We start from the raw sequence: 25,466 nt of genomic DNA on the forward strand, positions 1-25,466 counted from the left end.
GAGCCCCCCCCCCCCAAAAAAAAGTGTACTTGAAGTTGGACAGATGTGTGGGTTACGTCTTTGACTTTTAAATCAAGTTAGACAAGGTCGCCCTCTAGTGGCAGAACAGTAAACCTCTGTTTCGCACTTAGCAGCCAGCTGGCCTGATGATATCTTATTTCTTCCACGCTGTAGTTGAATAAATAAATCCTTAAAATATTCTAAAATGAAGTTGAGCAATGAGTAAAATAATTTCTTGTTAGTGGTCCAGTGCTTTTATTGTAAAATATACAAGAAAAGGACATTGTTTCCGCCAGATAAGCCTGTATAACAATCTTGTTTGGTATAACAGTCAATGTTTTCAGTCAAATTATTTGCTTTAATAACAGCGGGGTCACTGATAACACTGAAAATATATAGTGAGCTACTTGGAATTTTTTTCCTGTCATTGTTACTGTGGAAACTAAACAAAAATCGTTAGATGCTTCACCTCAGGAAGAAACATAAATAAACCAAAAACATAAACAAACAAAAAAAGAAGATAAAAACAGTATTATAAAAAGACAAGAAAAAAACGAGAAAAAACCCCCAGAAAAATTAGCAGAAGACATTGTTTTTGTTTTCATAACATATGCAAGTCACATGTAAAGACAGTTTTAATAATAATAACAATTTATGTAGTCCTGTGAAAAACTGCGTACATCCTTACTGCTTCCACTGGAATTAAGAGGGTAAGTAGCAGTGAGGTGCTGGTAATCAAATGTATTTGATTAACTGATCAGCTAATTAAGTATGAGCACCTCTATAAAAACAGAAGATCTGAAGCTTTTTTTTTTTTGCAAATTATGCCACAGTTTTTTACATGGATGACTCTACAATCCCCTTACCTCAGATTGAAACTGAAAAAATCTAAGAGCTACCCCACAGACTCTACAGGCCTCAGTTAGCATGCTAAATGCTCAACACAGTTCAGGAAGAAGACTGAACGTGTATGGCTTGATTGGAGGGGTTTCTGGGACAGTGCCTCTTCTCACTAAAAAGGACATGGCAACATGGTTTAGGTTTGCAAAGTTGCATCTGAAAGAACCACGAGATATCTGGAACAATGTCCTTTGGACAAATAAGAGCAAAGTACAGATGTTTTGTTATAATGCATAGCTCCATGTTTGCAAAAATCAAACTCAGTATATCAGCACAAACACCCCCAGCACGGTGGTGGAGAGGTGATGATTTGGGGTTATTCCTGTTGCCACAGGACTTGGGCGCCCTGAGCTGACCTCCTCTATAGACCAAAGTGTTTTAGACTTAGATGTGAGGCTGTCTGTCTGAGAGCTAAAGCCTGGCACAGCCAGGAAAATGATCCTAAGCACAGCAGCAAATCTAAATCAGAATGGCTGAAAAAGAAAACAAATGCCTGCAAATGTAAACGAACTGAAGCAACGTTGTACAGAAGACTGAGCAAAAATTCCTCCATAATGATACGAGAGACAGAAAAAGCCAAACACACCAATTCAAGTTGTTGTTGCTTAAGGTGGTTCCACAGACTACTGAATCATACTGTCTGCTTAGCTTTTCCCAGGACTGCATAGAGTCTTATGAAAAAGACTGTAGATGTTGAAAATAGTGTGATTATTTTAGGCATCCATTGTGTTGTAATACCTGACTTGTACTTAAAGAACTGCATGGCGACACTCCTTCAGCTGCTCCACTTTCCTTCCACGGCCCAAAGAAATGCTTGTTTAGGTTATTTGGCATATGGTTGTTCGTCTCCCAGACTGGATAGAGTGGAAAGTGGATGGATGCACCTATTTCATAGCAGCCGTTTTGAGACAAAATAATAGGAAACCAATGATGTTAGTTTATACGTGGTAATTGAATTCAAAATGAAACCAAAATCCAGTTTAAGCTTAAAAGCATACAAACTGTAAGGGTTAACTCAATGCACACTTTCAGGTTTTTTTTGGTGTGAAAATTGACTCACAAGTGAGTCATTTAAATAATATTCGAAAAAAAAAAAACAAATTTTAAACTGGTTAAAGCTATTTTAATCTTAAAATATTTGCATTGGTTAGTCACAGATTTATTCTTTTGTTCTTTTTTTTTTCCAAAGAAGGAGATGCCGTTATACCACTCACAGGTTCTGAAAGTAAAACAGTACAGTCACAGCAGTGGGCTGTGGAGGAAATGAGTTTCAGTATGTAACACCCACGGTCCCCATACATCACTGCCAAACAATCTCAAAAGAATCCAAGCTAGTATGAGGGTATCACTTCATACTATTGTGATATTCAGCAAAATCAATTAAAAGAAGCAGCGAAAAGACAGCAGATAAAGTTTTTTATTTATTTAACCCAGTGCCGATCCACATTAGCTTAAGATTTATCTTGCAGCACAAGTGCAGGACACTATTTAACAGATTTATTGATACAAAAAAGGAAAAACACTGTAAAAGCAACACAATCAGCTTGTTAGCTTCTTATCATCAAAGACATTTATTAATATTTAAACCTTCAAACTGTGTTTATATATAAAGATAACAGACTTCACTGTAGCATTATACTCTGAGTTTCTATGATAAACCAATAACTGCCCATGCAGGCCAATAAACCTAGCACTGGTGCTCCCTACAGTTTAACTCTGTAAATTATAATACTGTACAGCAATGGCAGCAAATGCAAACACACACATAGACATAGATGCACTCTGTGTTTCTTTTGAACTCAGATTACTCACCCAGACACATAGAAAGACACACAAACGCCTTCTATCTCTCAGACAGTTATGCAAACAGTAATTCTCAGGATTCATGTGCACAGAAATTGTTTGGGCGGTGTTAACCACCGAGCACACAAAGGTTACAGGTCGACCACCCGTCTCTGTCCTGCAGGCAGCAGCTAAAAATAACAAACTTTTCATTCTTTTCCACCACAAACCATCCTTCAGGGTGACTCACACGGGCCGGTTTACTAAAAGTCAGATTTTTTTTACTTTCCCGTAACTTGCAAGTTCACAATTGGTGCCGTTTTAGCCATCGTTCTTCTCTACATCACAACCACAAATGGAGGGATGTCAGGTGAAGCAACAGCTTCGCAGTGGTGATATTGGTGTCCCACAGCAATCAAGCAAAGAGCAAGTGATGTGGCTTGAAATGTTCAGCCACCTTAAAAGGTTCAGAAACAAAGTATTTTCACAATTACAAAGTCCAAACGGTTTTGGTGGTTTCGGTTTTTCTGTGTCACGTTTGTTTGTGCCTCTGGTCTTCCAATTCTGAAGAGATTTTCAGTTAATATCTGATGACACCTACATATATGTGACATCAACATTTTTTCTAGTTTAGCGATCTATATAAGGGTTTTAGAGATATATATGCATATATGCATATATATGCATATATATGCATATATATATATAGAAAAGTGTAGTTACAGTCATGGTCAGATGTTTACAAACACTCATCATGGACATGAATGTCATAGTAATTTTGGGCTTCCAATGATTTCTTTGAACTGTTCTTTTTCCAGGGTAGAATGATTGTACAGGATTCCATAAGTTTGAACTTATTTTGGATTTTCTCTAATCCACACAGGCTCAAACATGCATACAGACTCATATACATACATTTCCTTATTTAAATCTTTGAATAAGTGGCGCTAAAGGTTTTACATTGTCTTTAACTTGACAAGAGCAAAGCCTGTTAACGTCTCACTAGTCATCATAATTGACTACAACTGGTAATTTCAATTGCTAGCAAAAAAAGGATTTGTTTTTTCAGCACTCATTGGATTTACCAATATTGTAAAAATTGAGAAGTTCTAAGTAGGAGAATTGTAGATATCTACAAGTTGGGAAGGTCTCTTGAAGCCGTTTTTAAACAACTGCAGACTGTTCAAGCAAGTAAGTACAAGGTATTCAGATGCATCACCACTTTGCCAAGATCTGGAAAAAGACCAAAAGTGTCACCATCAGATTTGAGGAATTTGCTTAGGATGTTCAGGAACATCAAGGCTCAAGCGTGCCATGAGCTGGAAACTACTGGAACACCAGCAACACTGTCCACAGTGAGGCCAGTTTTACATCACCATGGACTAAGATGCCAACTCTGCTCCAAAACTGACACCTTCAAGCTCGACTACAATTTGTAGCAGCCCGCATGGAACAAATGCCTTCTGGAGAAGAGTTTCATGGTCAGATGAGACAAAGATTGAGCTGTCTAGCCACAATGACACAAGGCATGGAGACTGTTTTGCAGCCAGTGGTACTGGGGGCATTCCACAGAGTAAATGTAATAATGAATGAGAATCACTACCTCCAAATTCTGCAACTTCACCTCAAATCAACATTTAATTGACTGACAACACAACTGAGTGTTCCAACAGGACAATGAAACACACATCAAAACTGGTTTTGGAAGGTATAAACGGGCTGACAAGAAGCTGTTGGAATGGTCTTCTTAAACCTCAGCCATACTGAAAATTTGTGAACAACACTTTAAAGCCAGGTCTGTGTCAGCTAACCAACCAACTTAAATGAAGTCTACAAATTTTGGCAACAAGAGCGGTTTTTGCTTCTTGATGACTACCAAGTACATCTGGCTAAAGTGCAACTTGCTAAAGGACACTTAACCAAATGTTAGTATGGTGTTTCAAGCTTTGTGTAATTTGGACCCTGTGTGGATTAAAGAAAATCCAAAATCAGATCAAACTTGTTCACTCAAGTCTTGTTTTTTAAAGTAATTAAAGATTTATATTGCACAATCATTCCACCCTGGAAAAAGTAAAGTTCAAAGAAATCATTATAATCCTCAAATAACCATGACATTCATACCCTAGATGAGTGTTTGTAAACTTCTGACCACAACTGTAAATTTACATGACACTTCATGCAATCATATAGCTACTGAAAGTTGAAAAAATATATAACTCATCACACCATTTTCTGACATCAGAGAATAACTAAAACACACATACAAACACACACATGTACAGACACTACAACGACTTCTTAAGAGAGGAAGCACTGTTTAATCTCACCACTGGAGCTCCATTTTGCCACATCTACTTCTGCATCTCTCAGCCTTGCTATCTTTTATATAAAAGGGTTTCATCAACAAACATCTCCAGTGCTCTACCGTAAGTATAATAACTAGCATTAAATAATGTGGTTTTAGTTCTGTTTACTTTGTAGTAAATTGGTGTCCACACTAGCAGTACCCTCCCAGCTCAGCCCAGTGTTGGCTCAGCTCTGTTCCCTTCCTCCTTCCTCTGAATACTGAATTGAAGGGCACGGTGCTGAGCAGCTAGGTCAGGCTCAGAGCTTCACTGGACCTTCATCAAAGCAGCGGTGAGGGCAGACTCCAAATCAGTCTGGATAGAAAGAGACAGACACACAAAGTTATTTGCCATGCCTGCACCTTTGTCCCAAGAACACCGGAAAATTTTCAGTGTTTAATTTTCCACTTCAAAATCTATCACACAATCCTTCCTTGACAGCCTTGCATGTCCTGTTCAGACTGTAACCGCCTTTTCCTGGTAGGATGTTGTTTAGATTTCATTAGTAAAGAGACTTTTTCAGGTTGATGAGGGCAACATCAGGTTTCTAGGACATTGGTCCATTAGTCACTCGTTAAGTTTTCCATCGATTTTAAACCACTATCAAGAAACCAACCACACTAAGGCCAAAACCCACCCTATTGGTATTTTTTTCCAGACCTGCAGCACTTGTTCATTTAGATCATGCATGAAAACACAGGTGTGTATGTCAGTTTATCATGTTATCATTTTTATCTTCATTATATGTATGAAGTGTATGAAGTGAGAATGCAAAAACTCACAACACCAAAATGGTAAACGGCCTGTATTTGTGTAGTGCTTTACTAGTCCCTAAGGACCCCAAAGCGCTTTACACGTTCAGTCATCCACCCATTCACACACTGGTGATGGCAGCGACATTGTAGCCACAACCACCCTGGGGCGCACTGACAGAGGCGAGGCTGTCGGACACTGGTGCCACCGGGCCCTCTGACCACCACTAGTAGGCAACGGGTGAAGTGTCTTGTCCAAGGACACAACGACCGAGACCGTCCAAGCCGGGGCTCGAACCGGCAACCTTCCGGTTACAAGGCGAACTCCCAACTCTTGAGCCACGATCGCCTTAACCAAGCAAATGAATAATAAAAACATGTACTTATTGTTCTTCTTTGCAAGTTTCATATTGTCTAAGACAAAGTAGTCAGTGACAGGCACTATTAGTGTCACTGTTTGACAAATGCTTATTTACAGGTATTGAATAGCGAAACATTTCACTGGCCTAAAAAAAGTTCGCAAAATGTATATAAAAACACATACATGTACACGTACAGGTAATGACAACAAGGTACACGTATACGTAACATTTGCTCATTTTGACATCAGCTGATGATCTATTAGGATTTGAGAATTATAAACATAATTCCCAGAAGCTAAATAGATTTTTATAATCCTGGTAAAAAGTTCCATCCAGACTGTGTAATGTGTCTAGGAGAAGTCTTGAACAGACATGCATACATATGCTATGATAATTATATGGGTTAAGAAAAGCTAATGGACCAGTCTATAGCCATTTTCATAAAACATAGCTTTATGGAAACGTAGTTTTTAGTATGTGCATTTAAGACCACTGAAAAAGGAGCATGATATGAAAGATGGGTGTAGCAACTAGGACATGAGCAACATTCATGTCAATCCATCAAAAATACCGGTTGAGACATTGAAAGGAGTTACACAAGCTGACCAAAAAAATCCCAGTCTATATGGCATTGTCAGTAACTGGACTGTTTATAAACTCAGTCTTGTAATTTTAAATCCAAAGTGGCTCTTAAGCTGTGGCTATACATAACTGTTTGATTGATCATCCAGTTTTATTAATCAAGATCGGAGTTTGAGGTTAGTCTATAAAAAGAAGCCCTCAGAGTATTTCTAAATGTAAAAATGTCACAATATCATCGGCGACAGGGTGTATTAACTTGATATAAATCCCACTCAGGAATGCAAAAAGAAACACAGCAAGCCCTTACACGTCTGTGCACTCACAAAATCCCCAAAACGCCCCCTCATATCTAAAAAGATCACATACACAAAATAATGAAACACTGCATGAATTCCACAGACATAATTGCCTGCCACACCTAAATCTACATGTGGCAGTAATGTGAGTTATTTAGGAAAGTCTATAGCACCACTGCAAAATCGACACATGGAGGCTAAAAGACAATTAGAGCATCAGCGACAGGTTAACTGTGCTGTGAGTTAGTGGAAAATCATTAGTGCAGATGGAAATTAATGCTTGTTAAAGCTGTTTGTTGTTTCAGTGTGGCAACCAGTAGGTGTCACCTTCTCCACATTAGGAAGCTGTGTTCCTTTTAAGATAACATGAGACTAAAGTTTGTTCCTTTGTCCTCCCTCTGATATCTTGGGAGCTATCAGTTCTGCCCCCATGATTCAAGTGGTAACTGTGTTTGTGTGCTGGACCGGATGTGGTGCCAGCCCCATATTTCCTCTGGTGCCTCAGATTAAAAGATGCCACTGAAAACATTTTCTTTCCATGATTAAAGATTTCACACTCTTATCTTTAGTTGTAGTTCAGCCAGCGGCAGACCTTGCGGTCCACATATCACCACCCAACCACGACAAAAATCATGCAAACACTGCCCCAAATAGACCAGCAACATTTTACTGGAAGAGGCCCCGGCCTTGGTCCTTCTTCCCAGCTGAGATCGAGGCAGGCAGAGTGCGAATTACACCCACTGTTTGAGCAGGAACTACCGGGGCCTATTTGTGGCTTTTTCATGGTCTGTCTTCAACCGCAGACATTACAGTACCTCAATGGGTTCACAGTGGGTTTCTCTGGAACTGGGCATTTCAGAGACTTTTGTCAGCAATAGTTTTAGAGACCGGCTGGTGCACAGTGCAGGATTTTCAGCTTTTCCTCTAACTCAGAGAGGAAGTACAGATGTCCTGAGGTGAATTGCTTAAAAAAATGACATGGTAGGAAATATTAAGGCAAATTACATTACAAGCCATAAACTTAATTTTGTTAGTCAGAGCATCTTTGGAAACACATGGTAACCTGCTATAGTTTGTTTTGTTTTGGTTATTCACCAAAAGAGGTTATTTTGTAATTTGTTTCCAGCACTCAGCAAGATTTGAATCAAAACATGATGGTTCTTGTTGGTTTGGGTGATTATGCTGTTAATATCCTTCCCAGTCCTTATAAATTAGATTAATACTTTTAATTAATGCATAAACTGATGTTTTAACTGTGGTTGTTACTATTTTTCCACAGATATATTTAGGAAAAGTAATGTAAAAACAAGACTTGCATGGAGACTATTTCTTTGGTGGATTTCATGGTTTCATTAACAACAGTTCTGCTCTCATAACAGTGCAAGCTGAGTACAGCCAGGTCCCCTAGCATCTTATGTGTAGCTAAATCCGACAAATCACATGCAGCGACCATGCCTACAAAAATGACAGACAAGATTACAATTACAAGGTGGATGTTAACAAGCAATATTAGATCCTTAGCAGGACTGAAACACAGACAAACTTAGCAGAAGGTCGTTCTGATTTGTAAAAGGAATGTCACTCATGTTTGTTTCATTCTTTGTAAACTACAACTGGCCCAATTTGAAAACCCATTGAATAGTGTGCTGGCATAGTGCTGGGGAAAGTAACTAGCTTTTCTATGCTTCCAGTATTGCCAGGATGTCTGGATAGCTCATACCCGATTGAAGACTCCCTCTCCTGCGTGCCAGGAGACAAAAGCAGATAAATTTACAATAGCTAATAAAAAACGAAATTACCATGAGAAGAGTTTCTAGATTGCGTTTAATCAAATTAAATCTCTTGCTTGTTCTCTACACAAGATTTTAACCTTCATGCAGCCAACGCCATTTCAAAAACAGCTGGTCAAAAGAACTTGGACTTCAAGTGGACTATCAGAATCAGAATACTTTATTGATCCCTGGGGGAAATTATTTGAGCAGGAGCGACTGTAACAGGCTGCACGCTGGTTGGCGCATGCGCACTGAATGTGCTACAAAGGGAAACCAGAAACCATTCTAATCACCTTGAAAGTCAGTATTTTGTATGATGACCTTTATTCTTAAATATATCCTGAACTCTCTTAGGAAGCTTTGTAGTAATTTCTTTAAGTAGTTTTCAGGAATAGGTTTCCAGACTTCTTAAAGGACATTCAAAGCTCTTCTTTGGATGTTTCTGCCTTTTGTTCTGTTCTCTTGTCAACATGATGACACAGTACTTCAATAATGTTGAGGTCTGGGCTCTGGAGAGGCCAATCCATGACTGAGTGTTCCACTGTGTGTTTTTCTATGAAGATACCTTTTTACGGCATTGGCACTGTGTTTGTCGTGCTGAAAAATGAAGCTTTTTCCAACCAGATGCTTTCCAGATGGTATTGCATGGTCAATCTCAATCTGACAGTACTCTTCTGTTTTCATACTTCCATCAAGTTTGACAAGATCACTAACACTACTGGCTGAAATGTGTCCCCAAACTATGACTGTGCCTGGGACTTTTACAGATGGCTGTAGAAATGCACTATTTTACCTCTCTGCTGCCCCCCTCTGTACATATTGATAATGATTTGAAGCAAAAATTTCAAACTTGAACTCTTAACTCCATCAGACCTGTTGTCACTAATTTTCAGTCCAGTTATTGTGTAATTTGGCATACCTCAGCTTTTACTCCCAGTTTTCCTCAAGACCGTGACTTGAGCTAACCTTCCACTGAGATCGTTTCTGATGAGCCTTCTGAAGAGTCAGATGTCTCAGGTTCTGTGTGATTTGTTTTTTATTTTTAAGGAGACAACATTCAGATACTGTTCATCTGCTGTATAGTCTTTCAGGCATGACACTTCTTCTTTTGTCCTCCACTTGTCCAATTTCCTCAGATTGCTTAAGGACACACTGCACACCATACACCATGCAGACATAACCAGTTTTCAGCTAATAGCTCTTTGGGAATCACCTTGGTAGTCACCAAAAATACTATTTTCTGCCCTTCAAACTGTGTTATCTTTGGCATTTTTCACAGATTCAACAAAAGAAATGGAAAGAAATTGTTTTTTTGTTTTGCAAAATACTAGCAACAATCTACCTAAAGATACTATTTAAGATTGTTTTTCCAAAGTTGTGTGTCAAGAGTTTTTCACAGTACTCTACTTTCATATGCAAATAACTCTTGATCCATATGTATAAACTAGATCCAAGTATGGGAAAGATGCATTGCAGCTGAATTTTTACACGTGATACTATGTTTATATTGTGAATTGATCCTGTAACTAGAATTAAATTTTCTATTAATGACAGCAATGATCTTGGCTTAATCACTGTGTCATTAGGTGATATCATAAAATCATTAAATGATCAGTATACATGAAGCTGTCTGATTTTAAAAAATAAAACAAAACTTGTCAGGTTATCTAAAAGTAAAAACAAAGACACTTTGCATCACAGCTTTAACTGCAATCTGAATCACATCACAGTAAAAGCCTGTGTTTGCTCCACATCCCAACTTGGCCAAGACTGGGAAATACATATGGTAAGAGTGTGTCTGTACAGCTGAGTATGAGAGGGGACGTTGTTATCAACTGGGCAGCCTTTCAGCTTAGGACTTGTCACAGTTCCCTCATCCAGGCCCCCTTAATGTCTGCCTTCTTTCTTAGTCTCAGGGATTAGACCAAGAAAGAGGGTCTTTTCTTCTGCCTGCTAACTCCAGACAATCGGCACAATCACTTGTTATTCTGCTCAAGTCCCACATAGTTGGAAAACAAGGAAACTTGTGGTTCAAGGAATGTTTCAAGGAAACAAGGGCTTCATTTCCTGGGAAAAAATCTATTTTTACAACGAAGCCACTGCAATCTATTCAACATATCCCAAGCTCAATTTTCTGGTCAAACATGGCACAATCAATCACACTGCTAACATAGTATTTAAGAGTGTTCCTGACAAAAACAGAACCACCCTTATATCAGCAGCATGAATGGGGACTCTCTTGTGTGGGCAAAACCTAGCTTTGAAACTTGACATGAAGAGGTGACAAGGGTGCAGTGCAGTGAATTCCCACCTTTACAACATCGCTGAAAACTTTTTTTAAAAATTGAAAAAAAAATCTTTGAAAAATCAAACATGAAAATGTCCATGAGGGGATGGCATATTTAAGCTATAATGGATGATAGTTTTTTGACTGTTGTTGATGCGTGAGATTGTATTAGCTATGGATGTCAAGAACAGTCATGTGACCCAACCTTGACACATCAGCTCCACTTTTGTTTTTCTTCCTTTACAGCTTTTGTTTTGCCAGCCAGAACACCAGCTTCAAGCCAAGGCCTCTGTCAATACAGCACAAGCCAGAGTTTCCCTGGCTCCCTTTGGTGTGGAGGTAATTTATCATAAGGGGGAAATGGGCAACCACCCACATGCCACATTACATTGGCAACTCACTCAGTCATTATTGTGGGAAAGGTGTTAACAGCAGAGAAGGTAGTGTCAATGACCTCGGAGAAGGCATCTGCCATGTCGCCTAAGTGTGAAAAGAAGCTGAATATTGACCTTTAGAGGGTGTTTTCTGGTAACTGTTAGTGTGTTTCATGTTTTGTTATAATAAAAACAGCTGAAACATCAGAAATCTCCAACTTAACTGTAATTATATATATAAAAAATATAAACTGTAATATCCTTTTTTGTAATCAAAATTGGCAGACACAGCTATTAACATTGGCAGAACTAAGCTGTGAATGGTTTCCTTCCTGGCAGCTAAGTATCTTTCAGGCTATGCATTTATTGTTAATAAGCAATTTATGCTTCCTTGTATTCCTATTATTTTCCCTGTCTGCAAAACACAATGGATTAATAATGTCAGCTAAAAGAATCACATTTTTTATGCCCAATGGGAACTAAAAAAACAAACAAAAAACAAATACAAATACAAAAACCCACATTCTTAATTTCTAATTAGTTCAACTTGAACTCCAAAGACTAAGTTAAAGATGCCACTGTGACATCACCAACTAATGCTGGCTAGTTAGCTTGGTTAGTAAGGTACATCTGTACTTTTATACTATCTGTGGTATAAAATGGGATTCTATCTTCATCAAAAACAGGTCTTGAAAAAAAAAAAAATTAGTAAAGAGACAAATGAGTTATCAGAATCAAAATATCAGAAATTGGTAACTTATCATTGTCACCAAGAAGGGGCAAATTAGCTCTAGAGACCAACACTGTTTTATGCTCCAAAGATATTTCTTTGGGAACTGACCCACTTTGAAGGCTGATTGAAGTGGTCAATTGAGGAGCTGCTTTTATGTCTTTCTTGAAATTGTTTTTCAGTTCCTGATGTTTGCTCATCATTTTGAGAAGTTATTTATTCTCCCATTGCTACAAAAACAAATATTTACATCTTTGCTGTCAGTGTTGTAAATCTTTACTACGTTAGAGTAAGTTAGAGTCACATTTGTTTCAACTTGGTAGTGAAGACACCAACAATCTTAAAAAAAAAAAAAAAATTATATATATATATATATATATATATATATATAGTAAGTATGTAAGTATGTTAGAAAATAGGGATGACGAGAGTAAACTCTGAGCTAAAACTAGCTAAAATGTTAATGGTAATGATATATGATCTACCTCCTTTATATACAAGCATTCAATAATTTTTCCCCCTTTTTGTTCATTTTCAAAATTACAAATGACAAAATAATTAGGTTTAACTTTGAAAAGAAAACAAGTTTTATCTGTCAGTCCTTGAAGCAGTAGTTGTGCCACTGTAGTTCTTGGAGGCTGATTTGGTATGTCACAGTCCATAAATGCCAAGATGTTTTCTGTTCATGTAACCAGAAGAAATGTGGACACTTTATCACAGTCACGGTGACAAGAGGCACTCAAAACTTGGCCAGCACAGCAGGCCACTAGACAAACACTGCATATGCACTGAGGGTTTTTCTCACATCATGGACATCCTGTGATAAAGGAAAGCCTAGAAAACCTTAAGTAAAGCAGAATTTAATAAAAAAAAAAAACAACAACAACAACAAAAAAAAGTCTGGTAATTTCTTCTGCTTGACATATATAATTACATGGTTCCTCATAAAGGCTTCCCAGAATGACTGTTTTGCTGAACTTTGAGGGAATACCTCAAAGGGCTTCTCATGGACTTTCTTCAGCCATGTTTTCTGGAGCTACTAGGATTGAGAGTGCCAACCATATAAGGGAAATCTTCATATGGTCTCGTAACAGAAGTTAGTCTATGTTTGATGACAGGCTGTAATTTATTATTGCAAAAACTACACTCACTGCATTTCTGAAATGCCTTTTGACACCACTAAACGGCAAAGCTGGCCTTGTTGCGTCAAGCTAAATCCTAGCACTCCAGTAACTGAATGCTATTTAAGAAATGCAAATGTGAAGCTTTTTTAAAAAAAAAAAAAAAAGCTTAGATTTTAGACTCACCATCCGTACAGATGAAGCACTTGCAGAGACACACACACAAGCACAAGAGGAGGACCGCTGCCACACCGCACACAGAGATGAGGATAACCATGGCTGGACCCACTGTGGCACACAAACACACAAGCTCACATTTCCTCCAAAACACAGATGATGTCTAAAAGTAGGATATATATTATGTATGACATCTGGAATAAACATGTTAGGTGATGTGGTAAGACAAGAAAGGTTCTCTGTACTAAAAATAATCCTTCCCGTACTATGTGGCATTACAGGATTCGGGACCCCATCAAAGCAGCCATAATTACCCAGCACTAAAATAGCAGAGAATTCACATTTGTCAACAAAAGCTCCTGTTCCTAGTAAAGGAGCTTTTACACATTATGGCATATTATATTTGCTATAATGTGTGACAGGACAAGACATCATTCAGGAGGTCCTCACTGTTTGTGTTGAGGGACATCAACAGGGGTTTATTCAAACCCGGGTGGTGCACGATGCACTTGATGGACAGGTCGCTGAACAGCCCAGACTGGAAGAGTAGCGTGCTCGTCACTATTGTTGTACCGTCGCCTTGTTCGTAGGCCGACGAAAATGGTGGGCCTAGGGTTCGGTTGTCACTGCCGACGTTCCACATGATCTCCGCTGCAGGCCGGGACTTGGCCGTGCAGTTGGCCTCAGTGATCCCTGAAGGTGAGGTCACCTGGCTCACCTCTGGTTTGGGTAAAACTGTAGAGAGACAGACTGAGTTAATGGCTGCTTGAAGTTTATTTTGCAATTTTTCTTAGGTCATTTTTTCATTCTGTGTTACTCTTTTTTGGTATTCTTTTAGTTACACCACAGAAAACAAAGATTTGCTCATCTGCCTTCCTAATGAAGATGGACAAACAGAGAACATCGCCTGTCAATCTTTCTGCCCCGACGACACAGTGACACAAGTCGTCCTCCGACAGGCCTGGAAACAAAAGCCAGACGGAGAACAGAGCCAGAGCAGCTTTTACTGACTGTGTGTGTGTTTATGTGTGTGTCTGGATCTGGTGTCTGCTTCCAACAGTTCAGACAAAAGCAAAGCCTGTTAGGAAAGCAACATACGCACACACACAAACACACTAGGCTTTGTGTCTAGGGAAACAGTAAACCACTCATCCCCTGGGCTTGATCCCACATTAATCACCACTTTCCCCTCTGTGACACCCCTCTCTCATTATCACTCCAAAAGCACCCACACACGCACTCACAGAGGAAGATCAGCAACTACTCTCACTCCTGGAACTTTTGCTCATGATCACTAGAGCTACATTTAGTCTTCTGATGGAAATCTACGTCCCAACTGACGTTTTAACCCAAAACTCCTTTTTTTCTCTATACCACAATCTTGCACACCATTCAAGTCAAGTTGTGGTATACACTGATCCAATGCAGTTACACTTCTCAGGAGGCGCAGGCCAGGTTACGTGGAAGCTCACAGCATACAATTAAAATGGGACTCTGGTTCTGGCATAAGTTACTGAGTAGATCTGATGCAGAAGTATAATTCATGTGTAAAAGTGTAATAGTGGTCTAAGCAACTCTCTCTCACTGAGGGGAAAAATAGATCAGAACAGTAGTTAATGACCCTCTCCAGTACCTCTCACCTTTGAGCTGCCTGTGGTTTGTTTATACACTGCTTTTCCTTTTCCTGAGCTATATACAGGATCCACACACACATACACTAGTACACATTTCCTCTCAGCCCTCAGTATATTCTCATTGTGGTACATGTCAAGACCCTTTTCCGAGAGGGTGAAAGATAAGGCAGAGACCATAGAAAGGCGCCAGCACCAGTGTATTTAGCCCGAACTTTACAGCCACACCTTGTTTTTCCTCTTTTGTGTATCATGTTCTGGGTTAAAGTTAGGAGCAGGTTTAGGGAAGAAAACTAGTTTAACTTTCTAGCATGTGACACTAACCCATACCGTATAAATGTTCCTGTAAACAAATACAGGATTGGTAATATTAATAATATGTTTTACTTTCAGAGATCCATGTTCCGCGTGGGAAATTAACAATAGCGCTACTCATTGAACTGGAATGATCAGTTTGGTCAGTTCAAGGTCCCATGCCATTTAAATTTTTTTCCAACATATTATTTTTATTCTAAATGACACTAACAATGGGCACAGATTGATGGAAAGGATGGAAACACTTTTCCATGTCAACACCCAGCGAAATATTTATCTGACATTTCCTGGAAACAGCTCACATTAGTCATTTCCAGATGTCCAGAAATAGTCTTATCATCATCTTCATCATTATTATCATTATTATTATTATTATTAAGTGTTCCCATTATAAAATGAAAATTGTAGGTGTGCCTCCTAATACAACTAAAGCTAAAAGAAAATTGTTTTTTTTAATCTGCTCTAGTTTATATTTGCTAGCAAATGCTCATGCTCCAGTATTGTTTGTACCTGTAAGCTGTTCTATGTGTCTAAACACAAAAAAGAAAAAAACCCACATTGCTAGATCTTTCAGGATTTGTGGGTATAATTGATATGTTAGTGCGAAATAGCAAAAGGATAATTTCACAAGGTGCTATAGATGCAACAAGGCAAAAAAAACAAAACAACAAAAACATGCAATTTTAGCTTGTTGCTAGGTAGTTGCACGGCAACATGATTATGCCACAATATATGAGATAGATAAGAACAATCAGGGGTCTCAGATATACCTGTGTGACAAATTTGGTTCCTCAACTCTTAATTCTGAAGGACAAGTTGGTGGTCAAAGAAACTAACAGACAGAGATTTTTGTGTATTTCAATGAGAAGATTGCCGTTGCTCTGTTGTGGGATCTCCCAATCGTTTTATGTGTATATATGGAAAACTGGAGGCTGGGAGAGCAGCAGCAAGGGCCAACACATATAATAGGTACGACACTCACAAGCATGAAAGTAGGCTCTGTGGGAGATATGGGTTGCAAAGTGGCTTGCAGGTGGGTAGCAGCTGTTGTCAAGCTAAGGCAACTTAAATTGGGGGCTCTATATGAGATTTACCAATAAGATGTGTAGAAGGGTATCAGCTGACATGGCATGGTAATAAGATAAGCTACCATGACTACTTATCATGGCTACTGCCTGCCTGAAATAGCGCCTGAGCAATCATCCAGTGTATGATCCTTGCTTGTCTCAATTCGAGTGAGGAGGGTTGTAGTTTAACTTTGAAGAGTATATTCAAAGCTGGGGTTGTGGAGATTAGACATATATAGAGGCGCTGATTAAATATGGCTACTGAGTTGCTAATGACTAAATGTCATGACAACTTTGTCAGCTATATGTAATGACAGACTTTGGATAACATAGAATTCATCACCTAATAGGGAACAATTTCCAAGGACCAAATACAGTAAAAAACAAAACAAAACAACCAAGTAAACAAAAAAATAAGATCTCACCATAAACAGAGAGGCATGTGGTGGCGGCCCGGGTGCCATCTGGGTACGTGTGGAACTCACAGGTGTAGCAGGCCTCGTCCTCCATTCGGACAGCCTTTATCGTCAGCTCAGTGTGTCCCAGGGTTCGGCTCAGGCTGACCTGACCCTTGAACTGTTCCTCTATTTTGTAATGGTTGCCTTCAGCAACGGAGCCAACAGTGGTGGTGTCACCCTGCTCGGCTGTCTTCCTCCACAAGACCTGTCGGACCCTGCCAGGGAGGCTGTACCAGCATGAAAGGGTGGTCGGCTTTCCACTTATGGCAGTCTTATTGCCATCGAAATGCACTTTTCCTGGTACACAGAAAATTGTAGCCAAATCAAGTCATTTTTATTTATACAGCAGATTTTAAAATAACAGGAGTTGCTCCAAAGTGTTTTATAGTCATCTAGTATGGAAAAGTAGCTGTCTACACTGATATTCATTAACTCCATGCAGCTTTTAGGGTATAAGAGATGGTCTTTAAATAAGAATAATGTATGAGCACATTTAGCAGTAACAACAGAAAGCACTAAGGTTAGCAGCCTGGGTGGGCTCTCCTGCTCCTGCTGATCTGAGAGTTCAGACTTTAACCTGCTACTTCCGGTTTTACAGGATTTTGCTGCCCTCAGGCAAAACAAAGCTTATACTGTGCAATGTGACTTCCACAAATAAACACAGTTGCAAAAGAGGCTTTGACTTTATCATAAAGGCACAAAAGTTCAAATGTCAGTTGGAGCTGCTACCTTGAAAAATGCAGACCGAAGACTGTTGTTTTTAAGAAAACAGAATCAAGGGGATGTTATGAGAACCACCAGTAAGGATATTATTGCAGAATGGGTCTAAGGAGCTTGGAGGCTAGTGAAGAGGTTTTATCTCTCAATCAAGAAGCTTCTTCAGTTCCAGGAGAACAAGTCCCACTAGGGTTTAAATACCTGAGACTCTCCATCATTTGGTTTTAGAACTGAAGAAGCTTCTCAGATGAGAGCTTAAACACCTACAAGAAACTCAAAGTTCAGTCACTTCCACAGACATGACAGAATGGGAACATTCCTAAAAACGGCTCTGAGGTTAAAGCTCATTTTAGACATATTTGTAAGATTTACTCTCACCGATGATATTGAAGCACGCCAAGCCTTGTTGCGTGCCCTTGGGGTAAACATCAAAGATGCAGTGGTAGCAGCCGCTGTCAGCAGCCTGCACTTTCGTGAAGGTTATGTAGCTAGCGTTGTGATGAGAGACAGTGAGCTGCACATTTTGGTCTTGGTGACTGATGTGGGGTGACGTCCCCTGTTCGTACGCCAGAATGAGCTTGTGGTGCTTGTTGAGCCAGCGCACTTGGTAGACCATATCACCTGGCTCCGTAGTGATGTTGCAGCCGAGCAGTAAGGGACGACCTGCCTCTGCGGTCAGATTAGCGGGACCTAAAACCTTACCTGACGTAAGGCACAAACACAGAGTCAGCTCCTGTAACTCTAAAGACTTTTTCACTGGTAATTATGTGGGGAAGTAAGAGTAACACTGAATTTAAAAACAAAACCCTATTGCATTACAAAGTTGTGAGGGCTTGAAAAGGGGGCATCTGGACTTGTTTTTTTCTGGAAAAAATTTTTTATGTTTGACTAAAAGTGGTCTGATTGGCCTTTTTAATGCCCAGGTAATGGAGAACCTACAATGAAGTTTACACAAAAATACAAAATTCCATCCATCCATTTTTAGATCACGTGGGGTAATACAGAGGTGTTTCCAGGCTAGCCAAGAGACATAATCTCACCAATGTGTCCTGGGTTTACCCAGGACATACTCATTACACATCACAAGTAGAAGGAGGAGGGGACCTCCAGATCAGATTCCTGAACTCTATGACTAGATGGAATAAAATTAGAATATAATTTAAAATCTTTATTCTGAACCCTAAAAAAATAGGGTTCCCTAAATTTTCTTTAGGGTTTTTCAAATTTTACTGATATGTCAGTACAGACTTTGTGGTTGGTTTATTGAAGCACGCCAATAAACCAACCAGATCCCTAGTTTCAAGTGTTATTTGACACATTGTGGAACTCATTTATTAAATTCTGGTCCCACTTAGAGTAAGCTAGTAGGGTAGACTATCAATTACTGTCTTCCGTGGTGTGAGGCTACCTCATTGCTATTGTATGACAGTGCATTGTGCTCGGCTTCTAACTTGTCAGATGTGGTTAAAAAAATAAAACAGCAATGGGTAAAAGTCCTAGAATAAAATCCACAACCAACTGGTGATGACACGATGGCTAATTCCATTTTTTATAAACAGCTTTTGATAAACACATTTGCTGCTGTGCAAAAATATTGTGCAATTATGCATCGAACTAATGAGTCTAGTAAGGTATGTAGAAATAATCACATCAGCGACACGAAACAGAAGTCAAACAGGTTGGGCACAACTGCTTCAATCTTAGATAATTGCATTTTTTTTAACTCTTAAAAATAAAAAATAATTACAGCTATGATATAGAGCAAGAGTAATATGAAGACAAACCAGGACATATGCAGTTACTTTCTTGCAGAGGCAATTCCATGCAAAACCAAGCTCACCATTAAACAAAAACGAACTCAATAAAGTTAGAGTTTTCTCTTTCTGACTTTTGCAATCTCATGCCTACAGTTTGTAAGCTAACAGTCTGCTCTGAAAACAGCCTAGGCCATTGTGAAACTTTGGTTATAGCAGCAAGTGTAATCATCATGTAAAAAAGGAGGCTATAATCATTTTGCAAAAACACAGAAAAAAAGAAGAAACTCAAAAATTAAACACGCACACGTATCTGGAATACCTTGCGTCGTAGAGACAGCTGCTCCTACGATCCAGAGCAGCAGACGCAGCGGGATAGAGGACCCACACATCGCACACTGAAGCAGGGTAACCGACTCAAGCACTGACCCAATCTTACATCCAGACTGCAGCTGCACACACAAACGCAGTCAGGGAGTTTGACCACAACCTTAATCGCAGCGGGGAAACCTCAAGGTTAAGCACTTTTTACAGCTTCTGGCTAAATAAACAGGACAAAGAAAAAAGGAAATAATATTCCTAAAAATCATACCCCTGTCAGCTGTCCAGTGCTCTACTTGTTGAGCCGCTGCTGGTCAGAACTGTAGATCCTGCATGTTCTTGGGAAGCTGTCAGCTGTAATGGAAAAGCCAGAGGAGGACATTAGCAAAGACGTCAGCATCATAAGAAATTAAACTTTTTCTTTAGTATTCTTTTTTCTTTTGGACATCTGTGCATCCCACGGTTAGTTTCCTTTAAAAGTTGCTGCTATGGCGATTTGTAAGCATCAACAACAACAGATGCTGATTCAAGGAACATTACCTGGGGTCTAATAGGGGGTTTTATATCTTAATCAACAGCATGCGCTCACTCCGGTGAGCCCATAATTATCTGGCAACGCAACACAAGCACACCTCTTACATGTCTAGACAACATCAAGCCCTGAGGTTTCGACATCGATACCTGCAACCACAAAGGAATTACAGTGGCCGGATGCTGAAGATGGAGGTTGGAGGGAGTCATTAAGGTGAGCACAGCATGCACAAGGACATGCAAAGCAGAGGGTGTGCAATCACCAGCCGAGCCCAGCAGTGAGTAAGCTGTAAACATCATACTCTGGCATAGCTCTGCTCTCATTGTTTCACAGAGACAATAGAAAGTCACCACTGTGGCTTTACTTGTGAATTGTACTTGGCTTGCATCAGCTCTCCGCATCCTGGAGAAAAAGGCTGGAGGAATTTGGCACAAAGTGACTTTTGATTAAACTTGCTCTGAGTCAGGTGAAGTGGACTTACTGGTAAAGAGAAACCTGCCTAAACCACAAGACAGACCACGTCCAGACCTCACAGCTTTTACGGGCATTATTTTGCACCATTTACACTGTCAGCCATCTGGCTTCAAACAAGCTGCCTGCTCCTGTTGGGCAACAGTTAAATCACTTTTCCACTATAAAGCCATACTGATGTCTCACAGTAGGCTGGGAGACTCAGTCAACAAAGCCAAACAGATGTAGGCTTTTATTGTGAAAGTCCAGCCTAATTTTCTTCACATCCAAGGCAAGTCATCAATGGAAGAGACAGCGAGGGAGCTAGAAGTTGACTGACAACAACATTTCAAGATCAACAAGTGAGGAAGTGAAACCTGGGTGCCAACCAAAATCCAGCCTCAGGAGACAGACTGAACACATCTTGAACAGATTTCTAAAAATAAATAGATAAATAAATAAAACAACAACAACACACACAAAGATAATTTCCCCCACATTTAAAAACAAAGTTATCACATTTTTATTTTTCAAATAACAAAACGAATTCTCTTTTCATGAGAAAATCACTGTACTTAATAATATACTATATAATACTATAGTATAAAATAATAGGGACAGATTAGTGCAATGCATGAAAAATGCACAGTAAATATCAGTAAGCATATCTAAGTAAATATCAATCCTTTAAAATACTTTAGTCACAGGTGCAAAACAGGAAAAGTGTGATAAAGTTTGAGTTTATATTAATCCAAGTCATTTTAAGTCGATCACAGTCATTCGCTATGAAGGTTAAGGTCAAAGTTAGAGATGCTGTGAAGAATTTGACAGCAGGTGGGTTCAATTTAAACGCTCAAAGAAACAAATGCAAAGCATGCAAGCGTTAACCTTTAAAAATATTTCAGTCCTTCCGCACGTGCTTACTTAAAACTGTTCAGAATTTACAAGGAAAAAAATAAAAATAAATAAATACCTGCTGACAGAGTTTAATCCGCAAAGACAAATGGGACCCGGCGTTCGCCCTGTGCGTCAGGTGAGGTGAAACTGGAAAAGTATAATCCACAGCTCGTACATTAAACCAATACTCCAGCGTGTTGTTTCCTTCTGCGTTTTTTCAGCCCATGAACTTTGCAAACGACCCTCTGAGGACGGGAAAGATGAACAAACAGAGACCCCCAGAGGCCGAATGGCGCAACTGCAGTTCAAGAAATCAACTGCACAGGTTCAACCATTCGTTATTAGAGCTAATCTGCCACAAAGAAGCTCAAAAATAACCTTAATTTATTTTATTTAAAGTGTTTATTCAAGTAGACTAAGTCGTCTTTTTTAATAAAGGGAAAATTAAAAATATTTATGAGTTATTAAAAACCTTTTTTCTGTTCTTTGTTGAATTTGGATTTTAGATTATTCTGAAAAAGGTCATGACCCCAAACCTGTTTTTTGTTTTTTTAGTGGCCTAAACCTTTGTTACATTATATACATCTTTTAAATGTAACTGAAAGCAGCAGTAAATATGAAGGTGAAAACAATTACATGGACAAAGTGGAAGCAGTTATATAAAATGATTTATTTCATGAACAGAAAACATGAAAATAAAATAAAAATCAATGTGAAAATTGTATTAACAAAAATTACAAAAAATAAACACACAGACAAAAAAATAAAGACACACAGCTACAAACATGCATCCAGACAATTAAATTTAATTACAAACTCTCAAAGCTTCAGAACACATTAAACACAATCAGACCTTCTGATTCAGTTTGATTAAATGCATTTTGTTAAGTACTGTATGTTAAGTATACAATGATCAGCTGTCTGCTAGAAAAATACAGAAGACAGCCAATAGGTTTCAGATATAGTAAAAAAACTTGAGAGCATCAGGGTTTCTAATAACAATATCAGAATCAGAATCAGAATACTTTATTGATCCCTGGGGGGATATGACAAAGGTATCTTAGCCATATGTGTTTTTGATTGCGGATTGAATCACATCATATATTTTAGAGCAGCTGCAGGACAAAACAAAGGAGTCAAACCAAAGAGTTAGGCTACAGTAGCAAAGGTGTTAGATTAATTCAGATAGCATTTAAAAGACTTACCTTTTTCCTGTTTGTAAGAATAGTGACAACAGCAACAACACAAACGCAGATCACTGCACCCAACACAATGATCCAAGTAAAATCTGGAAGAAAACAAATGGAAATGTGACATAAAACACTTGAAAGAAATCAGGAAATATTAGACTTAATTTAAAATCTAGAATTTTAGACATGAGGATTACAGAGTAGTGACAAACCCTAATATATATAATGACTTTGAAAAAGGTACCTTCCTTTACCATCTTACCATCATCATTATCGTCATTCCCACCATGCACCTGTTGGACCTCAAGAATCATCACCATCGTTTCTCTCTGAGGAGCAGAGAGCACTCGTGCTGCACATTCCACCTGCGTGCTGTTGTTACGTGAACCTGAGAGCACAGCTGTAGTGGTGACAGTGAATGTAGCATTGGTGTTGGACACACTGACAGTGTTGTACTGTGAGAAGTTGAGGTCTTGTTGTGAGACACTGAGTGTTACAGTGGGAGCAGGTCGACCAGTGGCTGAACAGGAAACAACCTACTCTTCAGTAGAGTTTGACTCTCTGACATCAACAACAGGTTCATGCAGCTCTGTGAAGGATCAGGAAATATTATCAACATGCTCTTACAAACACACAAGCTGCCTACACATTTATGTCCTCCTTGAGGCACTTGTTGTTGGTTAAAGAAGGTAAAAGTTCTCACCATAAACTTGGTGGCAGGGTTTACCTGTGAAGGAGCCTTCAGGATAAGTGTTAAACAGGCAGTGATAGAAGGCTTCATCTTCCTATGTCACATTCCTGATGACTACGATGAGTTCTGTAGTCCAATATATTTAAACTTAACTTTATCTGTGAAGCCGTCATTCACTCTCTGACCAAAGTACTTGTTGTAGGTGGCAACATTTGTCTCCACATCATTTGAACTTTTCTGCCATGCAACCTGAAGGATGTCTTTAGTCTCCAAGAGCTGACAGCTCAGTTCAGCATCTTCTCCCACTGCTGCCAGCACAGTCTGCTGTGTTTGTATCACTGCTGTTAGAGCTGCATGGAGGAAATGAACAGTAAGAATTTCATGCAACAAACTTAAACTGAGTGAAAGAAACAGATGCCACCTCCCTCAGCTTTTCTTTTCTTTTCAAAGATTGATAGACAAAAGCAAACACGTTTCACCTGTTGTACCTCTAATGTGAACATCAGTTACTGCTGAACCGGCTTCTTACCTGCTGGAAGGACTCCGTAGACAAAAAGCAGATATACAAGCACATTCTGTCGCATCATTGCTGCAAGTAGCTGAACTGCAGATTCCTGAGTGCGAAAAAAAAAAAATGGAAAAGTTTTATTTTGAGCAAATGTGACCACATTTACTCCCACGCTCAAAGCCAACGCAGAAAAAGCACTTAAAATCACTAAAAGCAACAAAACGTCCTGCTTTTTATTTACTTTTGCAAAGCTAGTTTGGCTTCCTGAGAATAAAATGTAGGGTGTCACACCACAAAAGAAGTGACGAGCAACTTCATGGTATACCTCTGTCTGTTTCACACTGTTTAAAAACAAACAAACATACTACATACAACAAGCCATACAACAAGCATACAAATTGCTCACTTTTTTTTAAACAAAATGCATTAAGTTACACCACCTCTAAATATTCATCCCTGAAGATTTAACATCCCAAGCGTACCGAACTATATGAGCTGCCACCAAACGAGACTGTCATGGTCCTGCGACCATGACTCGGTAACTTTGTGTTTGTGTTCTTTATTGTTATTATTCTCTTTATTATTCTTGGGCTGTTTTGGGATGGTTTGTGTTTTGGGATTTTAGATACTGGGTTTTGGGTTTGTGCTCCCTCTATTGGTCCCTGGTGTTAGTGTTCCCCTGTCTCGTCAGGTTAATCAGGTCCAGCTGTGTCTCCCACCTGTGTGTGATTTCCCAGTGTCTCTCTGTGTACTTATAGTGTGTGTTTGCCTCTGTTCCTCGTCGCGTCGTCTGTATTCATACCTTGTGAAATCCCCTGCGTGCTCTCCCTGCTGTTCTCCCTTCATGTTCAGGTTTGCCACTCCTTTGTGTAGTTTATCCCAGTTTAGTTCGTCCTTAGTTCTGTTTGCCATCTCCACTTTATGTCTGGTATTGTTAATAAATCACCCTTCACATCTGAATAAGTGCTGCATTTGAGTCCTTCCACTCTTCACACGGCCGCTGCCCCGAACCGTGACAGTGACTGTGTGTGAGACCTGACTTGCACAGCAGACTTTGTTGAGAAAATGATATGCATTCATTACTGTGCCGCTTCTGGTTCCCATCAGTTAAATGCAGAATGGTCTGATGCTGTTTCTCTTCTGTTTAGTTTCAGTCTCTGATGTCTACAAAACTCTCAACTCTACTCCGGGAAACCTGAAGAAACAGAGACCTCCAGTGGCCAAGCTGAGCACCTGCTGCTGAAAGAAATAGAAGAAATTCACGCATTGTTTGCATTGTGGAATAATTCCTCAGCATTAGTGATGGGCAGATGAAGCCCCATGAAGCACTGAAGCTTTTCATCCAATTGGTTCACCCCAACGCGAAGCTTCATGAAGCTTCATTTGCTCTAGCAGGACACCTACTGGACGTAAAAATAATAGCTGGCATGAATTTGAAGAGTGTGGCATTTTGCA

General features: G+C 39.3%; 1 protein-coding gene and 1 pseudogene across 5 annotated transcripts; both read right to left on the minus strand.

Moving 5' to 3' along the window:
- Positions 1 to 573: 573 nt before the first annotated feature.
- On the minus strand, positions 574 to 21,920 carry LOC113016188 (OX-2 membrane glycoprotein-like). Of its 5 annotated transcripts, XM_026158816.1 has the most exons (9): positions 21,699 to 21,920; positions 20,015 to 20,097; positions 19,745 to 19,874; positions 18,047 to 18,370; positions 16,919 to 17,248; positions 13,931 to 14,215; positions 13,490 to 13,591; positions 1,639 to 1,784; positions 574 to 1,012 (listed from the first exon to the last, which is right to left on the minus strand). In XM_026158816.1, exons 3-9 carry the CDS (start codon positions 19,812 to 19,814, stop codon positions 1,010 to 1,012), a joined length of 1,260 nt encoding a protein of 419 aa, XP_026014601.1. In that variant the 5' UTR covers positions 19,815 to 19,874; positions 20,015 to 20,097; positions 21,699 to 21,920; the 3' UTR covers positions 574 to 1,009. The 5 variants fall into 5 exon arrangements, with proteins under 5 accessions (XP_026014601.1, XP_026014600.1, XP_026014602.1 ...); XM_026158815.1 differs by having other exon boundaries at positions 574 to 1,784; XM_026158817.1 differs by lacking the exons at positions 574 to 1,012; positions 1,639 to 1,784 and adding an exon at positions 2,300 to 5,342.
- Positions 21,921 to 22,728: 808 nt separating this feature from the next.
- LOC113016542 (OX-2 membrane glycoprotein-like) lies at positions 22,729 to 24,088 on the minus strand (annotated as a pseudogene).
- Positions 24,089 to 25,466: the final 1,378 nt, after the last annotated feature.

This window comes from Astatotilapia calliptera, chromosome 23 (assembly GCF_900246225.1).
Source record: "Astatotilapia calliptera chromosome 23, fAstCal1.2, whole genome shotgun sequence".
NCBI classification, from domain to species: domain Eukaryota; kingdom Metazoa; phylum Chordata; class Actinopteri; order Cichliformes; family Cichlidae; genus Astatotilapia; species Astatotilapia calliptera.

Coding starts and splice junctions, on each gene's coding strand:
- LOC113016188 (XM_026158813.1), bottom strand. CDS start 19,814: ATGTGTGGGTCCTCTATCCCGCTGCGTCTGCTGCTCTGGATCGTAGGA. Junction 18,371..19,744: donor AGCTGTCTCTACGACGCAAG/GTATTCCAGATA, acceptor GCCTTACGTCAG/GTAAGGTTTTAGGTCCCGCT. Junction 13,592..13,930: donor GATGTCCCTCAACACAAACA/GTGAGGACCTCC, acceptor TGTGTGCCACAG/TGGGTCCAGCCATGGTTATC.